The 22,242-nt window shown below is 35.4% G+C and overlaps 4 protein-coding genes across 4 annotated transcripts; 2 read left to right on the forward strand and 2 right to left on the reverse strand.

Moving 5' to 3' along the window:
* Nucleotides 1-24: 24 nt before the first annotated feature.
* LOC119628908 (protein MIX23) lies at nt 25-1,713 on the reverse strand. Its single transcript, XM_038012986.2, has 3 exons — nt 1,096-1,713; nt 748-1,020; nt 25-203 (listed from the first exon to the last, which is right to left on the reverse strand). The coding sequence occupies exons 1-3, from the start codon at nt 1,123-1,125 to the stop codon at nt 105-107; spliced, it is 402 nt and encodes a 133-aa protein (XP_037868914.1). The 5' UTR covers nt 1,126-1,713; the 3' UTR covers nt 25-104.
* A 1,126-nt stretch (nt 1,714-2,839) lies between these two features.
* On the forward strand, nt 2,840-5,809 carry LOC692701 (ribosomal protein L24). Its single transcript, NM_001043766.1, has 5 exons — nt 2,840-2,850; nt 2,967-3,042; nt 3,456-3,541; nt 4,168-4,329; nt 5,651-5,809. The coding sequence occupies exons 1-5, from the start codon at nt 2,846-2,848 to the stop codon at nt 5,787-5,789; spliced, it is 468 nt and encodes a 155-aa protein (NP_001037231.1). The 5' UTR covers nt 2,840-2,845; the 3' UTR covers nt 5,790-5,809.
* A 1,763-nt stretch (nt 5,810-7,572) lies between these two features.
* On the reverse strand, nt 7,573-9,610 carry LOC119628329 (ATP synthase subunit beta, mitochondrial). Its single transcript, XM_038012989.2, has one exon. It carries the CDS (start codon nt 9,256-9,258, stop codon nt 7,717-7,719), a length of 1,542 nt encoding a protein of 513 aa, XP_037868917.1. The 5' UTR covers nt 9,259-9,610; the 3' UTR covers nt 7,573-7,716.
* A 1,179-nt stretch (nt 9,611-10,789) lies between these two features.
* On the forward strand, nt 10,790-21,289 carry LOC101739071 (60S ribosomal export protein NMD3). Its single transcript, XM_004925141.5, has 9 exons — nt 10,790-10,976; nt 11,085-11,219; nt 11,760-11,910; nt 12,630-12,873; nt 13,570-13,863; nt 18,837-18,946; nt 19,377-19,534; nt 19,915-20,097; nt 21,007-21,289. The coding sequence occupies exons 1-9, from the start codon at nt 10,921-10,923 to the stop codon at nt 21,191-21,193; spliced, it is 1,518 nt and encodes a 505-aa protein (XP_004925198.1). The 5' UTR covers nt 10,790-10,920; the 3' UTR covers nt 21,194-21,289.
* Nucleotides 21,290-22,242: the final 953 nt, after the last annotated feature.

Genomic DNA, 22,242 nt, shown 5'->3' on the forward strand with positions numbered 1-22,242 from the left:
TTGATTGATTGAATAAAACAAACATTTACATCTAAGAACTATTGATTCAATGTATACAATAATAATTCAGGAAAAGGTAAAACAAGTTTCAGTCTTCATAAATATCAGGGCTTATAGTAGCTTCTACATTTTTCTGTAAAGAGTTTTGTTGTCTTTTCTTGAATAACTTCTTCTACACTAAGTTCAGTTTGAAGAAGTCTCAACTGAAAAAATACTACTGTTGAATTGAAATAAACATTGCTAATCCATAACCATATAACCTTTACATACAACTTATGCAGTCTGCTCTTAACACTAAAGCTTAAGTTTAATGATTAACTTTTAAAAACTAAAATTTTATTAAACTACTACAATTATCATTTAATTATTCCTTTTTATATCTAACATTATCATTCTTGTTATTAATAAGACGAAATATATTTAGATATTTAAAAATATAAGATAATAATTCACAAAAAAATAATATTTGATTCCAAGAAGAGTATGTAGCAGTTTTTTTTGAAGCACCATATTACTGATTAAGTATAACTATTGGTTCAAGTTAAATTAATTAAATAATAATAATCTGTTTGTTTTTCAAATGACCAGGGCTAATAACACATATTATTCATTTTCAATATATTTCTGAAGCAACACTGATTAATTTATGATCTTATCAAAATTAGCAAGTCGGCTAAACCTGAAGTCACTTCTTTTCTTCTCTCTATAATGGTAACTAATTAAATTAATAAAAAAATGTTAAGTCACCTTTTTTTGCTCCGCTTTCAAGTTTCTCAAAACTTCTAAATCATTAGGTTTTTCTTCTTTGACTGCTTTTAGCTTTTTTACTGATTCTGCAGTTGCCAGTATACAATTTTTTATTACATTTTCCCTTTCAGAATGCCCTGTTCGTATCTGAGAGTAAAGATCATGACAAGCTGCAGTAGCATCAATTTTAGCTTTAAATGACTCTGTCGGAATTGACGTATTTAAGGCATATACTATTTTATCATCAAGTATCCTCATCTTCTTCAGGATGTCCTGCAAAGTAATGGACATCTTTGTATTATCAAGAAATTTTGAAGTACGATTTACAATTTTATAATTTTATCCAACCTGAAATTCTAAAAAATCCGGACAAATCATCTAGATATTTTATTGTTGAAAATATAAATAGAAATCAAAGTATTTTAATGTGAATTCGAATATGTATTTTGATTCTGTTAATCAATATTTATTTCCCAACAATTTTTAGTAACCACAGTTCATTATATTATTGCACATCCAAATTTTACTTTTGATTTTTAGGTTATTTTCTAGAGTTATGTTATGTCTATGTTAATCTATTACATTTTTCAAAACGGACAAGACTATAGTCGCTACATCCCTATCGATTTTAACTTGCGTTGTCAACTGGTATTTTTCGAAAACTCATGCGCACTAGTTTTTTAAAAGAAAACCAATAGGCTTGCGCAACTTTATGTTGTACAATATCCACGCTTTTAATTTATCTATTAGTCTTCATGAATACTCATAAAAGGTTTAAATACATATATATACAACTAGCGACCCGCCCTCGCTTCGCTTCGGAAACATTAAATTTTATTATTGATAGGCGAGTCCCGCCATGTTGCGCGCAGTACGACAATAACTACGGTCTGCGGGTGACGCCGCGGGGCGGAGCTAGTCTAAAAAAAGTAGCCTAAGTTACTCCTTAAATCATCAGCTACCTATCAGTGAAAGTCCCGTCAAAATCGGTCCAGCCGTTCCAGAGATTAGCCGGAACGAACAGACTGACAGACAAAAATTGGAAAATACAATCTTTTGGTGAATGTACCTTATATATATATATTCATATGCATGTAGTAAAAAGAGGCTATTTCAATATTACAAACAGACTCTCCATTTTTATTTATATGTATAGATTAAATGCCGCGAATAGTTTATTAGGTTTATTATAGCATTTATGTTCCCATGTACGTAAGTACGTATTATGTATGTATTTAAAAATCACGAAAAAAATGGTAGTCCGTTAGAGCAAGGTCTGGCGAATACGGAATGGTTTCTAATTGCAGTTCCTGTAGAGTTAAAACGATTCCTCGTGCTGTATGAGGTCTCGCGTTATTATGGTGCAATAATAGTGAAGATCGATCATGAGTCGGGGCTGCTTCACTGCAAGTTTTGCTATCATTGTTCGGAGGTCGGCACAGTAGACATCTGCCGATCAGGCTTAACCAGATCAGAGAAAGCTATAGTCAATAACACTATGCTGGGACCACCAAACAAATACCATTACCTTTTTATTGGTAAGCTTTGCTTTAGGACACTGTTGCGGCGTTTGACCTAGGGTCAGCCATTGCATTTTTCTTTTTTATTTATTGCTGAGATGGGTGGACGAGCTCATTGCCCATCTGGTGTTAAGTGGTTACTGGAGCCCATAGACGTCTACAACGTAATAACAAGTCTTGGTGTTGGAGTTTGAATATGTAAGCAATGGCAGGCAACACTTAACACATGTAAGGTTACAGATTTCGATTATTGGAATGCCTAATTAAATGTTTAAAATAGATAATTGTCTTCTTGTCAGTGAAGACAATGACTTCTCATCTAGACACGGACTGAGCAACATCTCAGAGTTTTATAAAAATAAAATATTGTAATGGTATAATAGTTTACAAAGTATTTGCACTATAATTATATTAACCATGAAGGGGAGTGTTTTTTCACCTACAAAACCCAGTCCTCTCAAATTAAATGTATAATCTATGCTCTCAAATTTAACCGTCTAACACTTGGCAACACAGACGAAGTCTTTTGATCGCTTATTGTCTATGATACTTAAATCTTTTCGTTTTGTCAGGTCAAAATGAAGTACGTTCAATTGAATAATTTTAAAATATCTGGTTAATCCTATGAATTTTTTTCTACCAAATGACATATTTGTTGAGTGATGTGGTTTAATTTTGTTTATTGTGATCAATTTTCAGGATCGGACTTTGCGCCTATAGTGGATACAAAATATATCCAGGCCATGGCAAGACCATGGTTAAAGTGGATGGAAAAGTGAGTTTTGTTTCGATTTTATTGGAATTATTTATTAGATCTAGACTAGGATTATATTGCTTGGGGCCATGTATCATAAATGTCTTGTAGATATTGAAGACTACAAAACCGAGGACAGGTTATGTTTTCAATGCGAAAACAAGCTTATACAATCGTTTCTTATTCTTAAATACAATTACCAGTACATAGAACTAAATAAATGTAATAACAATCCATTAAAAATATTAATGTATAATTAACTACTTTAAAATACAATATAAACAATTAACCAAACATTAGTTATTTTGCTATTCTGATTCTCTATCGAGTTAAATGCAGTTTTAAATTTGACTCTGTTCTCATCCTCATATATGCATTTCATCAAGTTTGTTAAGGGTACTATAAAAAAAGCTATATTAACATTATGGTTTCAGACCTTCACATTCCTGAATTCAAAATGTGAAGCCGCCCATTTGATGAGGAGGAATCCTCGTAAAGTAACATGGACTGTCCTGTACAGGTAAAGGTTCCGTTTAAACAACAATTTGTAATGCATTTATCTAACGTTTTTCTGCTGGGTCCAGGGGTCTGTGGGTTCGATTTCGTGCACATCAGGCAATTATTCATGTGATGAAACCTTTTGTTTGCCCTTTATCGGGGTGTTTATTGCTGTATATGTACCCATAGTACAAGGAATGATACTTTGGAGTGAGATTGGTGAGTGATACTGTGGGTTTTCTTTGTGATTGTTAATATTTTTCTAACAATTACTTTTACAATCAATTTGAGGTGGCATCTTACTGGGGGTAAACAGTAATGTAGGAACCAATTTAACATACTAATGATATGCAGTAGGCTGAAGAGCTTACTTTCCACTTGATGGTTAGTGGTTTGACTTGTAGACATACAGTGCTAGTGGCACAGATGAGTTTCTGCTTAATTATTAGGTATCAATTCAAATCTTGTTTGAAAAATATGTCATTACAAAACATTGCATCAAAAAAAATATGGAAATACCCTAACGTATGAGCGCAGTGGTATCATGTAGCATAAATGGTATACGACTGATATAAGATTAAATATACCACTTTAATTATGGATAAACTGAAACAGCTTTCTATTAACATTCATTATTGAAATTTTTAGGCGCAAGTTCAAAAAGGGCCAAGAGGAAGAACAAGCAAAGAAACGTACTAGAAGGACCCAAAAGTTCCAACGTGCGATTGTTGGTGCTTCACTTAGTGACATTATGGCTAAGCGTAATATGAAGCCTGAAGTACGTAAAGCGCAGAGAGAACAGGCCATTAAGTAGGTTTAGAATATTAATATACTCAATTTAATTATAAGAACTACTATTATAATAAGATGAATCTACAATAAGCCTATTAAATCTATCTGATTACCATTTTTAACCAGTGACCAAATAACTTCACCATTTATTTGCTCTCTGAAAATGGTCTCCACCCTCCAATCAAAGCCAAAACTAATGCCTAAATATGCTGAGGCAGTTGGTTAAAATATGTAAAAAAAAAAGTGAAACACCAGGAGGTCAGAAAACGTTTATTTCATCTTAATAATAAACAGAAGAAATAAAAAAATATGAATGTTGAAATTTTTTTTAACAATGTAAACTATTTTGTCACATATTGTTGTTTTGGAACAGAAAATGTTTACAGCAGCACTATTAATTGTTGGTGCACATGGATAGGTGAACTTACTGTCAACTTCATTTTAAGCAATCACCTTATAGGCAGATATCCATGTAACAAAGACAAGTACTGTAGAAATTTAAATTATGATGACTATGATCTAAAAGTTAGTCTACAAATTGATACCTTAAGGAAAAAGTACATATATCTGAGTAATTTTAGTAAAATGTTAATTTGCCTGAAAATTTCTGAAGAAATAACACTCCATTTATTTGTTTTACTTCATTATTTTTTCATTATACATATGGGTAAATAAGTTCACTGGCCACCTAGTGTGAAGTGGTTCCTAGGAGCTTAAACATAACAGTAAGAATGCCGCAATCTAACTTCAAATATGAATTTGAACTGTCAATAATAATAATTGTATAGTATAATGCCTATCTTATTATTCAAACTGAAATGCATGACTGCTGTGTGGTGGCAGAAATAAGTGTACCTACTTACAGGCTTACAATACACCTCATTACTGACAAATGCTGATTAACAATTGCAGTATGCTGGTGTTATATAATAAATACTCTAAGGATGCTTCTTTCTGCTGATTCTCTGGCTAATCCCTTAGTGACTTTTTACGGAACATATGAGAAGCCATGGGGCGGTTCTATTTTAGGTCAGCACATATCCAAAAATGTATTCCTATGACAATATGAAAGGTCTTGTGTATATAGGAAATTAAATGCTAGGTGTCAGTATTAAAATTGAAAATAAATAGTTATTAATGTTTTACTTTCACTAGAGTACATTAAAGTCTCAGTATTGTAAAACAGTAGTCTTACCTTTCTAGCTGAAAAGCAGTAGTGGCAGCAAAAATGCAGTTTTTAATTCTGATAGCACCATTTCATAATCATTGTTTATTTAATTAGATGAGATAAGATATAAATAAAAATAACCAGGGAATTCAATTTTAAATTATTTTCAAGGGCGGCAAAGGAACAAAAGAAATCAACTAAAGCTGCCAAGAAGACTACAGCTCCTCCTACGAAGGCTAAATCACAACCTAAAGCAAAGGCTGCTAAAGTCAGTCAAAAAGCAGCACCTAGAGTTGGTGGAAAGCGATAAAAATAAATTTTAAAAACTGACTTTTTTTAATTTCATTACCTACATATTCCTTTTTTATTATTACAATTACATACCATGATTACTATTTAACTTGATCTATTCATGATTCACAAAGTACAAAATGTAAAGTAAGTGAGATAGTTTCCTAAGCTAGATTTGTCTAAAATGAACATTAAATGTTTCCAAGGAGTGGTGGGGTATAGAATCGCAAATCACTGAACTGTTGTTTTTTTTTTGAGTTACCTATAGATGAGTGGACGAACTCAGCCCACCTGGTGTGAAGTTACCGAAGACATCTATAACGTAAATGCCGCCACCTTCCTTGAGATATTTGTTCTAAGGTCTCATTATAGTAACAACAGCTGCCCCACCCTTCAAATCGAAACGATTACTGCTTCGCGGCAGAAATAGGCCGGGTAGTGGTACAGTTGTCGTGGCCTAAAGGATAAGACGTTCGGTGCATTCGTGTCTTGCGATGCACCGGTGTTCGAATCCCGCAGGCGGGTACCAATTTTTCTAATGAAATAAGTACTTAACAAATGTTCACGATTGACTTCCACGGTGAAGGAATGACATCGTGTAATAAAAATCAAACCCGCAAAATTATTAATACGTTTCGGTTTAAAGGGGGGGGCAGCTGTTGTACCTCACTATACTGTGGCCTTGGAACTCATATCTCAAGGTGGGTGGCAGCATTTACATTATAGATAGGTGTCGATGGGCTCCGGTAGCCACTTAACATCAGGTGGGCCGTGAGCTCGTCCACCCACCTAAGCAATAAAATAAAAAAATCCTGCCGGTGCGGATTCACAGAGACCCTACCATCAGTAAAAAATATTGAAGTTTAGGTCTAAGTAAACTTAAAACGACTGCTATGATTTGACATGTTCTTACATTTCTGGCAATCCGCAGCCCATCTACAGAGGGGTAAATATTAATAGCGTAATTAACTTCTTAGGCAGTTTAATCTAATTCTTTTCATTTTACTATTTTCGACGCTTCGAATACTTGAAAGTTCTCCTTTCTGGGAATTAAGCGCAAGAACAGTATGTAATAGTAATAGTATAATTCTGCCTACGACTCGCTAAAACCGAAGAAAATAATACAGGAAACAATAAATAGGTACTTTTTGTTGATAAAGGAATATAATTGTATAGTGGGTCAGAATTAGTAGTAGGTCTTTGTAAAGGACAGCCTTAGGGTATGTAAAACAATATTACTGTCTATTATTACTAAACTTAGGACAGGAGAATGTATACTATTTAGTTTAAATAAAATTTTAAACCATAATCGTTTCGATCGTTGGTCGGATCACGTTCTGAGAACAGAACAGATCAAAAGAATCCTGTAGGAGGCTTGAAAAGCGAAATTGAAGAGATTTTTGATGACCTATTTAGGTTTAAGGATAAAAAATATATTTTCACAACTCTAATAAAATTACCAGTACCAAGAGGCAGTGGTCGAAATTCGACCATAACCGCCGATCCGAAAGAATCAGATTCATTTCCTTTATGGTTATTGATATTTTTTCAATGATGGTATAAAGGATTTTTTTTATTGAAAACAATAAAGTTAGTCAAAAACTAATAATTTTTATTTTGTTAACGTACAATAATCTACTTTAGGTATGCTGACCTGTTTTGTCTTTACCATTTAGTGTGTAGGTTATATGTACCTATACATACCTATTAAATTAATAAACAATTTAGACATATGTCAAATTAGTAGAATTTATATTCATAAAACAAAAAGTAATAAAATCTATTACAAAAAGAAAAACCACTTTTATTTTTACACATTTATTGATGTATATATTTTCAGAAGCAGATGTGTAATTTGTATTGATTATTATAATTACTAGTGATACATCAAATTTTCAATAAATTACTCTACACGATTTTAATATTATGACACAGTACTGTCCTGTTTATGCATTTTTGGCAAGTGTTTCTGCTTTAGCTACAACTTCTTCAATGGGTCCAACCATGTAAAATGCAACTTCAGGTAGGTGATCATAGTCCCCTGCTAGAATTTTGGAGAATCCTTTGATGGTTTCCTCAAGTGGTACTAGTTTACCCGCATGTCCAGTGAACACCTCAGCTACTTGGAAAGGTTGTGAGAGGAACCTCTGAATTTTACGTGCACGTGCCACTGTCAACTTGTCTTCTTCAGATAACTCGTCCATACCCAAAATAGCAATAATGTCCTGCAGGGATTTGTAGTCCTGAAGAATTTTCTGAACTCCACGTGCAACATTGTAGTGCTCAGCTCCAATAATATTGGGGTCCATGATACGGGATGTTGAGTCAAGAGGATCCACAGCTGGGTAGATACCCAATTCAGCAATGGCTCTAGAAAGTACAGTGGTAGCATCCAAGTGAGCAAAAGTGGTGGCTGGAGCAGGATCAGTCAAGTCATCAGCTGGTACATAAATAGCCTGCACAGATGTGATGGAACCTTTCTTGGTGGTGGTAATTCTTTCCTGCATAGTACCCATGTCAGTAGCCAGAGTAGGCTGATATCCTACAGCAGATGGGATACGACCAAGCAGAGCAGACACTTCTGATCCAGCCTGAGTGAAACGGAAAATGTTGTCAATGAAGAGCAGTACATCCTGTCCTTCTTGATCACGGAAATATTCAGCAACGGTGAGACCAGTAAGGGCCACACGAGCACGGGCACCAGGAGGTTCGTTCATCTGACCATATACTAGAGCTACCTTGGATGTTTTGTCTTTTAGAGAAATCACACCAGATTCAATCATCTCGTGGTATAAGTCATTGCCTTCACGAGTACGCTCTCCTACTCCAGCAAACACAGAGTAACCACCATGGGCTTTGGCAACATTGTTGATCAGTTCCATAATCAATACAGTTTTGCCCACACCAGCTCCGCCAAACAACCCAATCTTTCCACCTTTGGCATAAGGAGCGAGCAGATCGACGACTTTTATACCAGTTACGAGAATCTCCTGCTGCACAGACATGTCGACAAACTCTGGAGCTTCGGCATGGATAGCAGCAGTCTTGTCGGTTGGGATGGGACCGCGCTCGTCAATCGGTTCGCCGATTACATTGATGATGCGTCCGAGGGTTTCAGCTCCCACCGGGATACGAATGGGTGAGCCAGAGTCGAGTACGGGTTGCCCACGGACTAAGCCTTCAGTACCGTCCATGGCAATGGTACGTACAGTGTTCTCTCCCAAGTGCTGCGCCACCTCCAAGACCAAGCGGGGAGATCGATTTTGCACCTCAAGGGCATTTAGGATCGGCGGCAAGTTGTCTTCAAACTGAACATCCACTACGGCACCAATAACGGCAACTACCTTACCTTGCCCTTTGCCGGAAGCCTTGGCTGCATAGTCACGTTTGTTCACAGCGGCTCCAGTCACCAGTGATGCTTTTTCAGTAGCATTGTTTACTACTGTCTTCGTAGCCAAACGGCCTACTCTGCAGACAGTAGGAAACATTTCGATAATATTTTTGAAAATTTAGTAGAAAGGCAGCAAAGTAGGATCGAACTGGTTACGAAAATCACAAATTCTTTACGTAACGATCCGTCCAGTGCCGATGGGCGGATGCGAGCGGTATGAGGTACGAGGGGGGAAAGGGAAACCAAGAGTAGGCACAGGCACATAATGAACGTGTATTTAAAGTATCTATGGGTTTGCAATGCATGTTTTATAAGAATTTTAAAAGTTACGAAAGGAATTAAAAGTGATTTTGAATTTTGGTTTAAACATTTTTAAGTCTTGAAACTTTTTGATGGGTCCATGAAAGCTAAGAAGACGTAAAAATTTGTCTAGATCTGATAAAGTCGCGAAAGCAGTTTGAGTCACTTTGATTCGACACATTCGATATGAAATTGAATCTGAAAATTATTTATTTCGCTTCGAAATACATAGAAAAAAATCGAACTGGTCTGGATTCAAAATATTATGCACCTGAAGCTACAATAAATATGGGTGCTATTTGGACTATAACCATTAATAGCGTTAACTAGAATTTTCTGGATTCAAAATATTATGCACCTGAAGCTACAATAAATATGGGTGCTATTTGGACTATAACCATTAATAGCGTTAACTAGAATTTTCTGGATTCAAAATATTATGCACCTAAAGCTACAATAAAATATATGGATGCTATTTGGACTATAACCATTAATTGCGTTAACTAGAATTTTATTAAGACTGAGGAGCTAACGTACTATTTACAAGACTAGGCAAAAATGTAGCCAAGGCATAGAAGGTATTTAATATGTCTGAAAGTTTGGCAAAATTTATAGTAACAACAATTCTACAAATCGTATAAAAAGGGTGGAACCCAATACCAAGTAGGTGATGTGATGCCTATTACGGTCTAGAAAATCTAACTTGGCTTTAAGGCTTCAAAATGCATAAAATGATCCTAATATTCTAACCCTAAGATCCTAATATTCTTGGAATTGCACCATCATGAGCATGTCAAACGTGTCATTGATCAGTCTGTTCTAATATTTACCATTATAGCTTTCAAGTGATGGTACCCACCCGCGCGGACTCACTAGGGCCGTTTTCCAATTACAGCACAAGAGCGCATTATGCGGCATAATGCTCAACCAAGCTTCAGCATAATTCGGCACTGTGCGTCACTGAGTCGCATTATGATTGGAAAACTACCATTAAGTAATGGTTAATTACAGAGCATAATGCGACTCAGTGACGCATAATGCCGAATTATGCTGAAGATTAGTTGAGCAATATGCCGCATAATGCGCTCTTGTGCTGTAATTGGAAAACGGCCAAGAGCTCCTACCACCAGTAAATATTGACCATCATTTTACTAAGATTATATTTCATCCCATATCATCTCATCTCATTTAATTTCATTTCATTCCAGTTGATTAATGTCTTAAATTAATCATCTTCATTTCATTTCACTCCATATCATTTTGCATAAAAATATGAATATAAATTAAAATAAAACATGACTTAAAAGTCTTAGTTATCAGGTCATAAAATCCCTAAAAAAAAAGAAAAAATGAAGAGGTTATGTTCGTACAAACCTGCTGTTATTGGTCTACTGTGAAAAGCATTTTTCTTTAAACAGTGACTAGAAACTAAATTTTGTGTCGCGTGTGTTGAGTCTAAATGAAGATGGAATACTTTGCTCCAGAAAACGCTTCTTTAAGCAACAATACACGAATGTATGTATGAATAGGAGTTTTAGTGATTTATGTAAATATAGGATTATTAAACACTATTACACTTCGAATAGTTTCAAGAGCACTTAGAAAATAAAATGTCTATTACAGATTGTGCTGTCAGTGTGCTGTACCTATAGAAGCAAACCCCTCAAATATGTGTGTAGCTTGTTTAAGGGCTCATGTAGACATCACAGATGGAATACCCAAACAAGCGACATTATTCTTCTGTAGGGGTTGTGAAAGGTAATATTATCTGATTAAGACAGAAAGAAGTTAAAAACGTGGATAATTACACTGAATTTGAAACTGTGACAGTAAACAGTCTTACAATTTGTTCTGTCGTTATATTTTCTGAGAATCAGCTGTACTTACTATTAAGTACTATAATTTAGATCTTCTGGCAGATTCTCTATATCTATAAGGAGATGGTGAATAATTTGCTTCTTGCACTTATTTCACATTATATGACCCCTTATAATGGCATGTGCAATGCGGCAGCCCACTATGTCTTCTTATCATGCTGCATAGGGCATCAATTTCACCAGAGATTTGCACTGGCCGTCTGCCTGACGTTAATCCTCGTTTGGGTTTAGCTCCAGTAGCAAATCCATTGCAATAGCGAGAGACTTTCTCTTTCTTCTTTTGATGTTTTATAAAATAAATATTAATGAAGTCAGTAAACACTTGTTGATTATTTATAAACGTGAAACTCTTCACAATTTTGCATATCATCATTGAAAATATATGTAATTTTCAAGTTATATCATCAAAATTTTTTTTTAGATATTTGCAACCACCCTCTGAGTGGGTTGTGTGTGCATTAGAGTCACGTGAACTCTTAGCTCTCTGTCTCAAGAGATTAAAAGGATTGAGCAGAGTTAAGTTAATTGATGCTGGTTTTGCTTGGACTGAGCCACATTCGAAGAGAATAAAGGTATTTTGATGATTTAACTGTCTTGAACTGTCAAATATGTTGTTTGCATATATCTAGAAGTATCCAATAATAGTGAGAATACTTCCTATCCAGTTTTAGAATTAAAGTGAGAAAGGTTTCAAGTAATGATTAACATTAATTGTATTGATTGAGAATAAAGAGTTCAAAATGAGTATTAAAATTCATAAGAAAATAAAAGTTAAAATAAAAGGAAAATATATTAAACAGATATTATCAATATGTTTCAGTCAGTCTCAAATATATTCACAAATGTAATTATTAAATATAAGGACAATATTGCTCATTCAATCTACGTTGTCTGAAATTACTGGTTCAATAATTAAAAATTTTCGCATACATTTTGCAATATTGAATATAAATAAATAAGTATCCAAATAGATTACCATTAACATTCCCAAATTAAATACATTTCTTTATACAAACAATAATACTTAGCCATTAGTGTATGGTCCAGGGCAACATTTATTTGGTATTGAGAATGGTTCTCATTCTAAGACTTAAAAAGAATACAACTAATATACTTATGAATGCTGTGTCACCAGCTTACATTGATATTATGTAACAGTGACCAAACAAAAATATTAAATATAACTTTTTTTGCTAAAACTATAAATGCAGTAATTGTTATCAGATATTTTGAAGGTTTTTTTTAAATTATTTCTATTTTGATGTTGCTATTAAACTCTTTTGAATTTTAGGTAAAACTAACTGTACAAGGCGAAGTTATCGGAGGAGCAGTGCTCCAGCAGACATTTATAGTTGAATTTACAATTCAACATCAAATGTGCGATGCTTGCCATCGTTCAGAAGCTCAAGATTACTGGCGTGCTTTAGTGCAAGTACGACAAAGAGCTAATAACAGGAAAACATTTTACTATCTTGAACAATTGATATTGAAGCATAAGGCTCATGAAAATACTCTAGGGATCAAGCCCAAGCATGGTATGTAAAGTTTTCTAAAACTTGCCTTTTATCACAATAGAATGCACAAGATTTATCTGTTAATTAGCTTTTGCCCGCGACTCAGTCCGCGTGGAATAATTACTTTGGCATAATGCTACATTTTACCTGCCTCTTCATTTACGTAGAAATTGAAAATATTTTTGAATTATAGGATGTTATTTATTGGTGCTTCACTTGTATTGGCCTTACCGTGACGTTAAATAGCCTATAGCCTTCCTTAATGAATGACTTATCTAACACTGAAAGAATTTTTCAAATCGGACCAGTAGTTCCTGAGTTTTGTGCGTTCAAACAAACAAACTCTTCAGCTTTATAATATTAGTATAGATTGGCATATTGTTATGGTATTTTTAGAACTCTTCAGATTTGTAGAATCAATACTGTAGCTGATTTTCCTTATAAAACATGGGAAATAGATTATTTCATAAAACAAAGCATCACTGGTAGCCAGTGATTTGATATTGTCATTGTCATAGCTGTTCATCATAGGTGAGGGCGATCACTTCAGACTCTAATGGCGGTAAAATAAAGACCAAACTCTAACACTAGTGTGAATACTGATATATAATTTTAATCTATAAATGATATTATTGATATGAAAGAACCGATACCACTGTTTTCTCGGCAAATCTAATTATGTTTATTGTCAATTATCATATTTTTAAATAATTTCAGATGGACTAGATTTCTTCTATTCAACAGAGAATCATGCGCGCAAAATGGTTGATTTTATTCAATCTGTTCTGCCTATAAAATGTCAACATTCCAAGAAACTAATTTCGCATGACATACATAGCAATATATACAACTACAAATTTACATTCAGTGTGGAAATTGTACCTCTATCTAAGGACAGTGTTGTGTGTCTTCCAAAGAAACTTACCCAACAATTGGGATCCATTTCACCAATTTGTTTAGTGCACAGAGTAACTAGCACAATTCATTTGATTGACGCTAATAATGGACAAGGTAAGTTGTGGCCTAAAGAGTCAGACGTCCAATCTACTCATATCGATGTGACAATACTGATGCCCAATTCCTGTAGTCCTATAATATTTTTAACACAAATACATAGCTGACACCAGCAGTGTAGACATAACACCGCGTAATAAAATCGTACCCGCAAAAAATTTAATTTGCGTAATTACTGGTGGAAAGCTCTCTGAGCGCAGAACCCTTTTTTCTTAACGCTGTGTAATCCATTAACGGATACCCGGTCGAGGGGGAGCGCACAACCCTAGGTGTCACCACTCTGCCTATTTTTACCACGAAGGTGTGTAGGGTTCCGGTCTATAGAGTCACACACTTGTTATAAAATACAATGAGAGTAACAATACGTAAGGGTAATAATAGAGCCCTTTATTCGGAAAACAGATATAAAATTAAGTTTCTTATATTACTGCACTTATACTGATATATGTATATATATATGTATTTTAGAAAATTAAAATTGGTGTATTTGGTGCTTGTTTACTCTCTGTAAGTCCGTTTGCCAGTTGGCAAAGGCCTCCTCTAACCTACTCCATTCTGATCTCTCTCTGGCTACTCTACTCCATGTTATGCCCGCAACCTGCCTGATATCATCGTCCCATCTTTTTTGTTGCCTGCCTCTTTTCCTCTTGCCTTCCCTTGGGTACCAATGTGTAGTTATTTTGCTCCATTTTTCTTTTCCTCTGACCATGTGTCCCGCCCACTTCCATTTTAGTCTTTTTATTTTTAGAGTTACGTCTTGTGTCTTAGTATTTTTCCTAATGTTAGTGTTTCTTATTTTATCCTTCCTTTTTACTCCTATCATGCTTCTTTCCATTGCTCGTTGGCAAATAGCAATTCTATTGGTTATGTTTTTTGTTAAGGCCCATGTTTGGCTTCCATACATTAAAATTGGTAGAATGCAAACATTGAATAGTTTGCCTTTTGTTCCTATATGAAGGTTTTTATCTTTCATTATTTCTCTCAGATCCCAATACCTCTTCCAACTGTTTGCAATTCTTCTTTTGATCTCTTTGTTTATATTATCTTTAGGTGATATCAGCTGTCCGAGGTATATATATTCTTCGACATAGGTAATTTCTGACTTGCCTACATTTATGCTGCTTTTGGTTCCGTTGGTCATTACTTTTGTTTTTTCGGGATTTAATTTTAGTCCTACTTTTTCACTCTCCGAGGCTAGTTCGTTTAACATTCTATTTAGGTCTCCCGGTGTTTTTGCGAATAACACAATGTCATCGGCAAATCTTAAGTGTGTTAGTGTGCGGCCGTCTATATTTAAACCCAGATTCTCCCAATCAAGGCTCCTGAAGATCATTTCCAAAACAGAGGAGAAAAGTTTTGGAGAGAGAGGATCTCCTTGTCTTACTCCTTTTTGTATCTTAAACGAATCTCCTTTCTTTTCTAGCTGAATGCACGCCGAGCTGTTTTTGTAAACATTTCTAATCAATCTTATATATTTTTGTTCTATTCCTTGTTCTCTTAACGCCTCCCAGATGTTTGCATGTATTAATGAGTCAAATGCTTTGGTGTAATCGACAAATGCTAGATAGTATATGAGTTGATATTCTGTATATTTTTCAATGATTTGCCTAACAGCATGGATATGATCAAGTACTGAGTAGTTTCTTCTAAAACCTGCTTGTTCTATTGGCTGTTGCTCGTCGAGTTTGCCCTCCATTCGCTTGAGCAAGATCTTTGCAAATATTTTGTACAGGTTGGACATTAAACTTATGGGTCGGTAGTTTCCAATATCGTACTGATCACCTTTTTTGTACAGAAGGATTATATTGGATTTAGTCCATTGCTGGGGAATCGTTTCTGTGTTGATGATATCGTTGAAGATTTCTTTGAGAATAGGTGTTATTGTTTGTTTCGCTTGTTTTAGTACTTCGTTACTTATTCTGTCGGGTCCTGGAGCTTTATTGTCTCTTTGAGTTTCTATAGCGAATTCTATTTCATCCTGTATGATGCTGGGCACGGATGAGAATTCCAACAACTCTATTTCTTTTTCCTCTATGTTGTTTTCATATAATTTCTTGTAGTAAGATCTAGCAATTCCTAATATTCCTTGCCTTCGATTTTCCTTCAAGCTATTACTATCTTTCATCTGTACGATCCAGTCCTTTTTGTTTGATAATTCCTTATGTGCCTTTTTTATACCTCCTGTTTGTAAAATGTGTCTCTCTATTGTTTCCATTCTTTTTTGAGTTCTATCTTTTCTAATACTTTCTTTAATTTCTTTGCTGAGTTTTGCTATTTGCTTTCGATTATCATTACTATTTTTTTCTTTAATTAAGTTAGCTCTTTGTTTGAGAAGGTTGATTGTTTTGGTAGTCATCCACTTGTTAGATAGGTCTTTGTTATTAGTCCCTTGTTGAATAGCTGCTTTGATTGCTCCTTCTAACCAGTCGTATTTTTCTTGCACCTCCATGTTTGTTGTCTCTTTTTTGTAATCTATAAGTTTTGTCATTACAGAGTTGGCTATTTGGGATATTTGGTATTTGGTAGGTTTTGTGTTCATCATATTGTTTCTTGGTCTTGAGTTTTTTGGCGGGGTTGTCGTTAGTTCTGCTCGAATAATTCGATGGTTTGTATTGAAGTTGAAATTGCTTATAACTTTCATGTTAGAGAAGTATCTACTTTTATTAGACATTATAAAATCTATTTGGTTTTTTGTTTTCCCGTCTGGTGATGACCAGGTCCACATCTTACTTTCTTTCTTCTTGAACACTGTGTTTAAGATTCTCAAGCCATTCTCCTGTGCAAAGTTTACAAGTCTTTCTCCGTTTCTGCTTCTGGCCTTTTTTCCATACACAAATGGTCCCAAGACTGTGTCTTCTTCTGGTTGTCGTTCTCCAATTTGGCCATTGAAGTCTCCTATCACAACAAGGTTTTTGTAAGCATAGTCTTGGATTGTTTTATTTAGGTCTAGGTAGAATGACTCTATTGATACTGTATCGGATTGTTCCGTGGGTGAGTATACTTGTATGATGGTCCATGGATCTTTGTACCCAGGTAGCTTAAGATTCATCAGTGCTATGCGTTCTGATACTCCTATAAAGCTCTCAACATAGTTTGTGAGGTATTTTTTTATAATAAAACCAACTCCATACTGACCTGGGGTCGTTCCTATATGGTATAGAAGGAAGTCTGGATGGGAAATAATTCTTTCTCCCATTCGCCTTACCTCACTCAGGCCGACAATGTCCCATTTAATCTGTTTCAACGCATATACTAGTTCTGTAAGGCTTTCATCGTTTTTCAGTGTAAGTACATTGAGGGCTGCAATATAAATTTTTGATTTCGTGTAGCTGTGTTCGCAATTGATTTCTTGTGTTATTGGGGGGTTGTGGTTCCTATCCCCCACCAATCGGCTTGGGGTAGATCTAATATTTGGGGTTGCAGTATCTAATTTTTGTTTTATTGTTAGAGGGTGATGGTCTAATCCTCCCTCGGTGACCAGCCGTCTTGGGAGTATTTGATTTTGTTGTTTTAGCTGTGACGTATTTAGTTGTAGTTCAAATAAATGTTGACTTGGATTGTTTGTTGTTGTCGGTTGTAATCCTCCGGTTCTTGATGGAGTATTAGTTTTTGTTTGTGTTTTTTTTCTGAAAAGGAGTGTGATCTCTGTCGTAAGTATTGAAAAGCATCTATCTTGTGCATCTTCGTATTTGTTGCAATTGGGTTGCCAGGGCTTGGAGTTTCAGATCTTTTCCTTTTTTCTGTGTCTTTTTTGCTGTCGCCGGAATTTTTGTTTTTATTTCCTTTCTTGGCTAGAAGTACTTCCTTTGGTAGATCGTGCGTGATGTATATGTCAGCTTTCAATTTCTTTTTATTTTTCAAAATCTGGATTTTCTTCTGTAGGCTCGTGGTAGCAAGCAAAATTGGTCTAGTTTTGCCATCTCTGGATCCTTTTTTCCCTAGTCTCTGAAGTATGTTAATATCTTCTGTTTTAATTTCCACTTCGATTCCGCACAATGTTGATTTTACAAGGTTACTTAGATCTTCGAATTTTTCATCATTTTCTTCAGGTAAGCCATGAATTAATATATTGTTTTTCCTGGTAATAGACGCGAGGGTAAGAATCTTTTTGTTTAATGTCTCAACTTCCTGCTTCAGTTTTTCGTTCTCCTCTATGATCGGTTTTATTTTTTCGTCGACTTGGTGTAATATGGCTGCAGTTATATTTTCCGTAATTGTAGCAGTTTGCAAGTTCAATTGTTCCGTCATTTTAGATAAAAGCAGTGACATCTCAGGTGACAACGACATTTTTATGTGAAACGAAACGTAAAGTTGAGCGGAATTTGAAACTAGTTTCTGAACGTAATGTTGTTTTTTTTTTTTTTTTTTTTTTTCTTTTTCTTAAATTGGTATCGCTGTTGCGGGTAGCAGCACAATTTATCGCTTTGACAGATCTCGAACAATGTTAACTAGATTTTGAGTACAGGATTTATCACTTTTTAAATGTGTTTTTAAGTTCACTATGATTCATAACGATGAACACACGTTCCATAAATATTTGGTGTTGCACTATTTAAAGGTGGGCTTATTATTTCTCACTGATTTTCACTTCTTTATCGGGAGTGTTTAGCAAACGTCTAGCGTACAAGACAACCGGAACCGGATCAATAAGGATCACGTAAGGGTACTGTTAACCAAACATTTAAAGAGTAAAATTGAAGAAAAATGCTGTTTTATTTCTAAAAAGTCACAAAATTTACCATAAAGTGATTTCAAAAAAACAATAGCATTGTTGAGCTGTAACTAAATAAAATATTTTAAAAAACAATGTGAACACAACACATACTTTATAACAGACCACACATTTGCTAGGCCCTATTACAATAGGACGACAATAGGTACAAATTAACAGTAATAAAATCTAGTAATTACTGTTAATTTTAAAGTGAAGAAATATATATAACACTCTGAAATTACTCTTTTGTTTTCAGTTTGCGATGTATCATCCACTGTTTACTGGAGAAATCCTTTTTCACCCATATGTAATCCTAAACAGTTGGTGGAATATATTGTTATGGATATTGATATACTGAAAGAACATGTAAGCTAATTCATAGTATAACTATAATTTACCAACTTAAACATTTCATTTTTACATATTTATTATAAAATTTAAGGGTATTTTAATGGTGAGATAAGAGTGGCCCTTGTCCTTTGCACACTGAGTTTCTCACTGCATCTTCTCAGCAGTTTGTGATTCTGATTCGGTGGTAGAAGTGGTAGTGGTGCTAGTGTTATCAAATTCTCTCAGGTTGAGCCTGTGACCTCACCTACCCGTCCGGGCGTAGCTGGAATAGCTTAAGCTACCAGTGAATAGGTAGTAATAATAAAAAAAGAAATCGAAAGAAAAAGTGTCTACACAAAAGAAACAAAAGTGCAAAAAAAATAATATAACCCAAATGTTATTGTAATAAATTATAATATATTACTATTCTATTTACTGATTTTTAAAATAAAATAATTTGTTTTAGGAAAAGAAATCTTTCCCGGGACAGGGTATGGTGTCTAACAAACACGTGATTGCTGACGTCTGGATCGTTAAAGCCAGCGAATTAGGCATGGACATTAGTCCCGTACACACTAGGACGCATCTAGGACACATCCTGAAACCGGGCGACACCGTTCTAGGGTGATTATATAACTATTTTTTTTTCTTTAATAGCAAAATATATGTCACCAGCTAATTTATAATACGCCATGTGTTGCGGGCTCAAAGGCAAAACAGCTCATGTGTCAAGGTGATTAGCGGTATCCACTTACGGTGTTTAGGGGTTCCAGCATAATAATATACTTCTACGACTGTTAACTTGTGCCGACCTGTTGATGCTAGTTGAAAACTAGAAATTTGATGTATAACTTTGCATAAAGCAGTGAGAGGGGCATGAATTCAGCTGTTATAATAATGCCACAGATTTAAGTCATAATTTATTATTTGTAGTTTCTTAAAATAGTCTTATAAAACAAAAGATTCTTAATAATTCACAGCAAATATTTGTTTTCATTTTCTAGATATAATTTAAGTGAATCAAACGTTAATGATACAAATTTCGATAAACTGGATCGAAGTAACATTCCCGACGTGTTTTTGGTGAAAAAGTTCTATGGTGAAAAGTCGGCTCGGAGGAGAGCACGTGCTTGGAAACTCAAACACATGGCCGAAGAGTTTCACGAAGGCCTCAGCTCCACTAATGAGTAAGTATCTTGTTTAATAATCAGATGCGTCGTCGGCACGTAGTGGTAGGTTTGATTAAAATGTCCAAAACTGGAAGTTTACTTCAGTAATTTGTAATGTGGGCGTTTGCCATTGCCCTGTAGAGCACCAAAAGGGGCCACCTTCCGCCGAGCAGATTTTACGACTCGGTAGACCGACTCCAGATTTTGTTGTTTGGAACAAGCTTTTACGTACGCAAAATGATCGTGAAATTATCATCAGTGCGATACAGAACTTTTCTAGATAATACTTTACTCATTGTATGGCGTCTCGAGAGCCCACATGGTTGTGGATAGGAACAACCACACTGCTCGTCCCTGCCCCGAAGCAGTAACAGGTTTTGGCATGAGGGGTAGGACAAACGTTACACTACTATGGAGACTTAAACCTGATGTCTCAAGATTTCTGGTTACATTCACGTTATTGTATCTGTGAGTTTCGATAACAACTTAGGGCCGTAATTTCATTCACCCATATATGAAGAATTGTTTGAGATGATTCCATCATCTCGTTTTTACCATCATCTCGTTTTTACCATCGCACCGCCCGGAGTAGAGTTCATCCATACTACCTGGAGCCATTGTGGTCATCCACACTGCGGTCATCCAGAGATCCTTTTTGCCACGTACCATTCGGCTTTGGAATGAGCTTCCCTCCACGGTGTTTCCTGAGCGCTATGACATGTTCTTCAAACGAGGCTTGTGGAGAGTAATTAACGGTAGGCAGCGGTTTGGCTCTGCCCCTGGCATTGCTGAAGTCTACGGGCGACGGTAACCACTCATCATCAAGTGGACCGTATGGTCGTCTGCCTACAAGATAATATTTAAAAAAAAACTGTAGTTCACGTATAGCAGTATTGTAAATTTATATGGTGCATCTTTCATTTTCAGTGACTACAATGACTTCCTTGATGATCTCGAAGAGGATCCTGCATTCAGACAGAATGTTAATATTTTTAAAGATACTAGCAGAATTGCTGTGGATACAGACGAGATCGATCCGTCACTTCCTCGTATTACACTGGCCGAAATGCTCGACGATTTAACTATTGAAGATGTGGAAATGAGCGACGTTTGACGAATGCTGACTTTTATTGTTTTCTGTTGTTAAAAATCTAATTTTTTCTATGGAATTATATTTATAAAAAAATAATAAAGAAATTGTTTCTTTGTCCTTAATTGAGTTTAACTTGTATCAGCTTATCATGTTTGTGAAAATGTAATATTCGTGCCTGAAAAATCTACATTTATATACTGTTTTATCAGAAAAAATATCGAAATAGTGATATGAAAACAAATTTAAATATAGGCAGGTAAATATTTTAAATTGCTCAAATCGTAAGTGAATATTTGTCAGTTTTTAGCTATATTGATATACAGACCGAAGTATAAGGATTGTTTCTTGCTGCCGCTGAAAACAGACGTGACAAGTATACTAAGGTCCCGTATATAAAAATGTTTGACATCGAACCCGGACCCTGTAGTATAATAGTAGTAAAGTCTTAATACTATATCATCCTTGCTGGACCATAATAATCTCTACACAACACCAGGCTAAAGTCTAAGGCTATGTCACCGTCTTCATCGAACTCGTCTATTATGACGAAGAGTTCGACGTGTGAACTAACCCATAGCACAACTCACTGAGTTTCTCGCTGGATCTTTTGCGAGTCGTGTTCCGCGCTGGGGTTAGATTCTGGGAAGAACTGCTCTTGCTAAAGAGTGTGCAAACTCTCAGGTTGAGGTCGTGAACTCATTTACCAGACCGTGAGTAGCTGGAATAGCTCTTTAGGCTACCCGGGACAAGATAGAGAAAAAGGAAGTAGGTTCGGTAGAAAAAAAAAGAGGTCAAAGCTTAAGCTAAACGGGTGGGCCTTAAGATGAACATCAGAAGAACGAAAGACATGTTTTGGCAAGGAACAACTGCTGCCTAGTTTCGTCTATTAAACTTAGTGGAAAAGCATGTATAGGCAGCGTGTGTTCCGATAAGCACATTCTGCCACTCTGATGGCGGCATACAATTGCACCACCTCATCTCTTTCCGCTAGTGTCATAAAAGGCTACTAAACAATTCAACGGAGAATGGGCAGCAACTGAGTCTGAGTATGATACCAAGAAGGGTGCCGG

This window comes from Bombyx mori, chromosome 9 (genome assembly GCF_030269925.1).
Source record: "Bombyx mori chromosome 9, ASM3026992v2".
Classification (NCBI taxonomy): domain Eukaryota; kingdom Metazoa; phylum Arthropoda; class Insecta; order Lepidoptera; family Bombycidae; genus Bombyx; species Bombyx mori.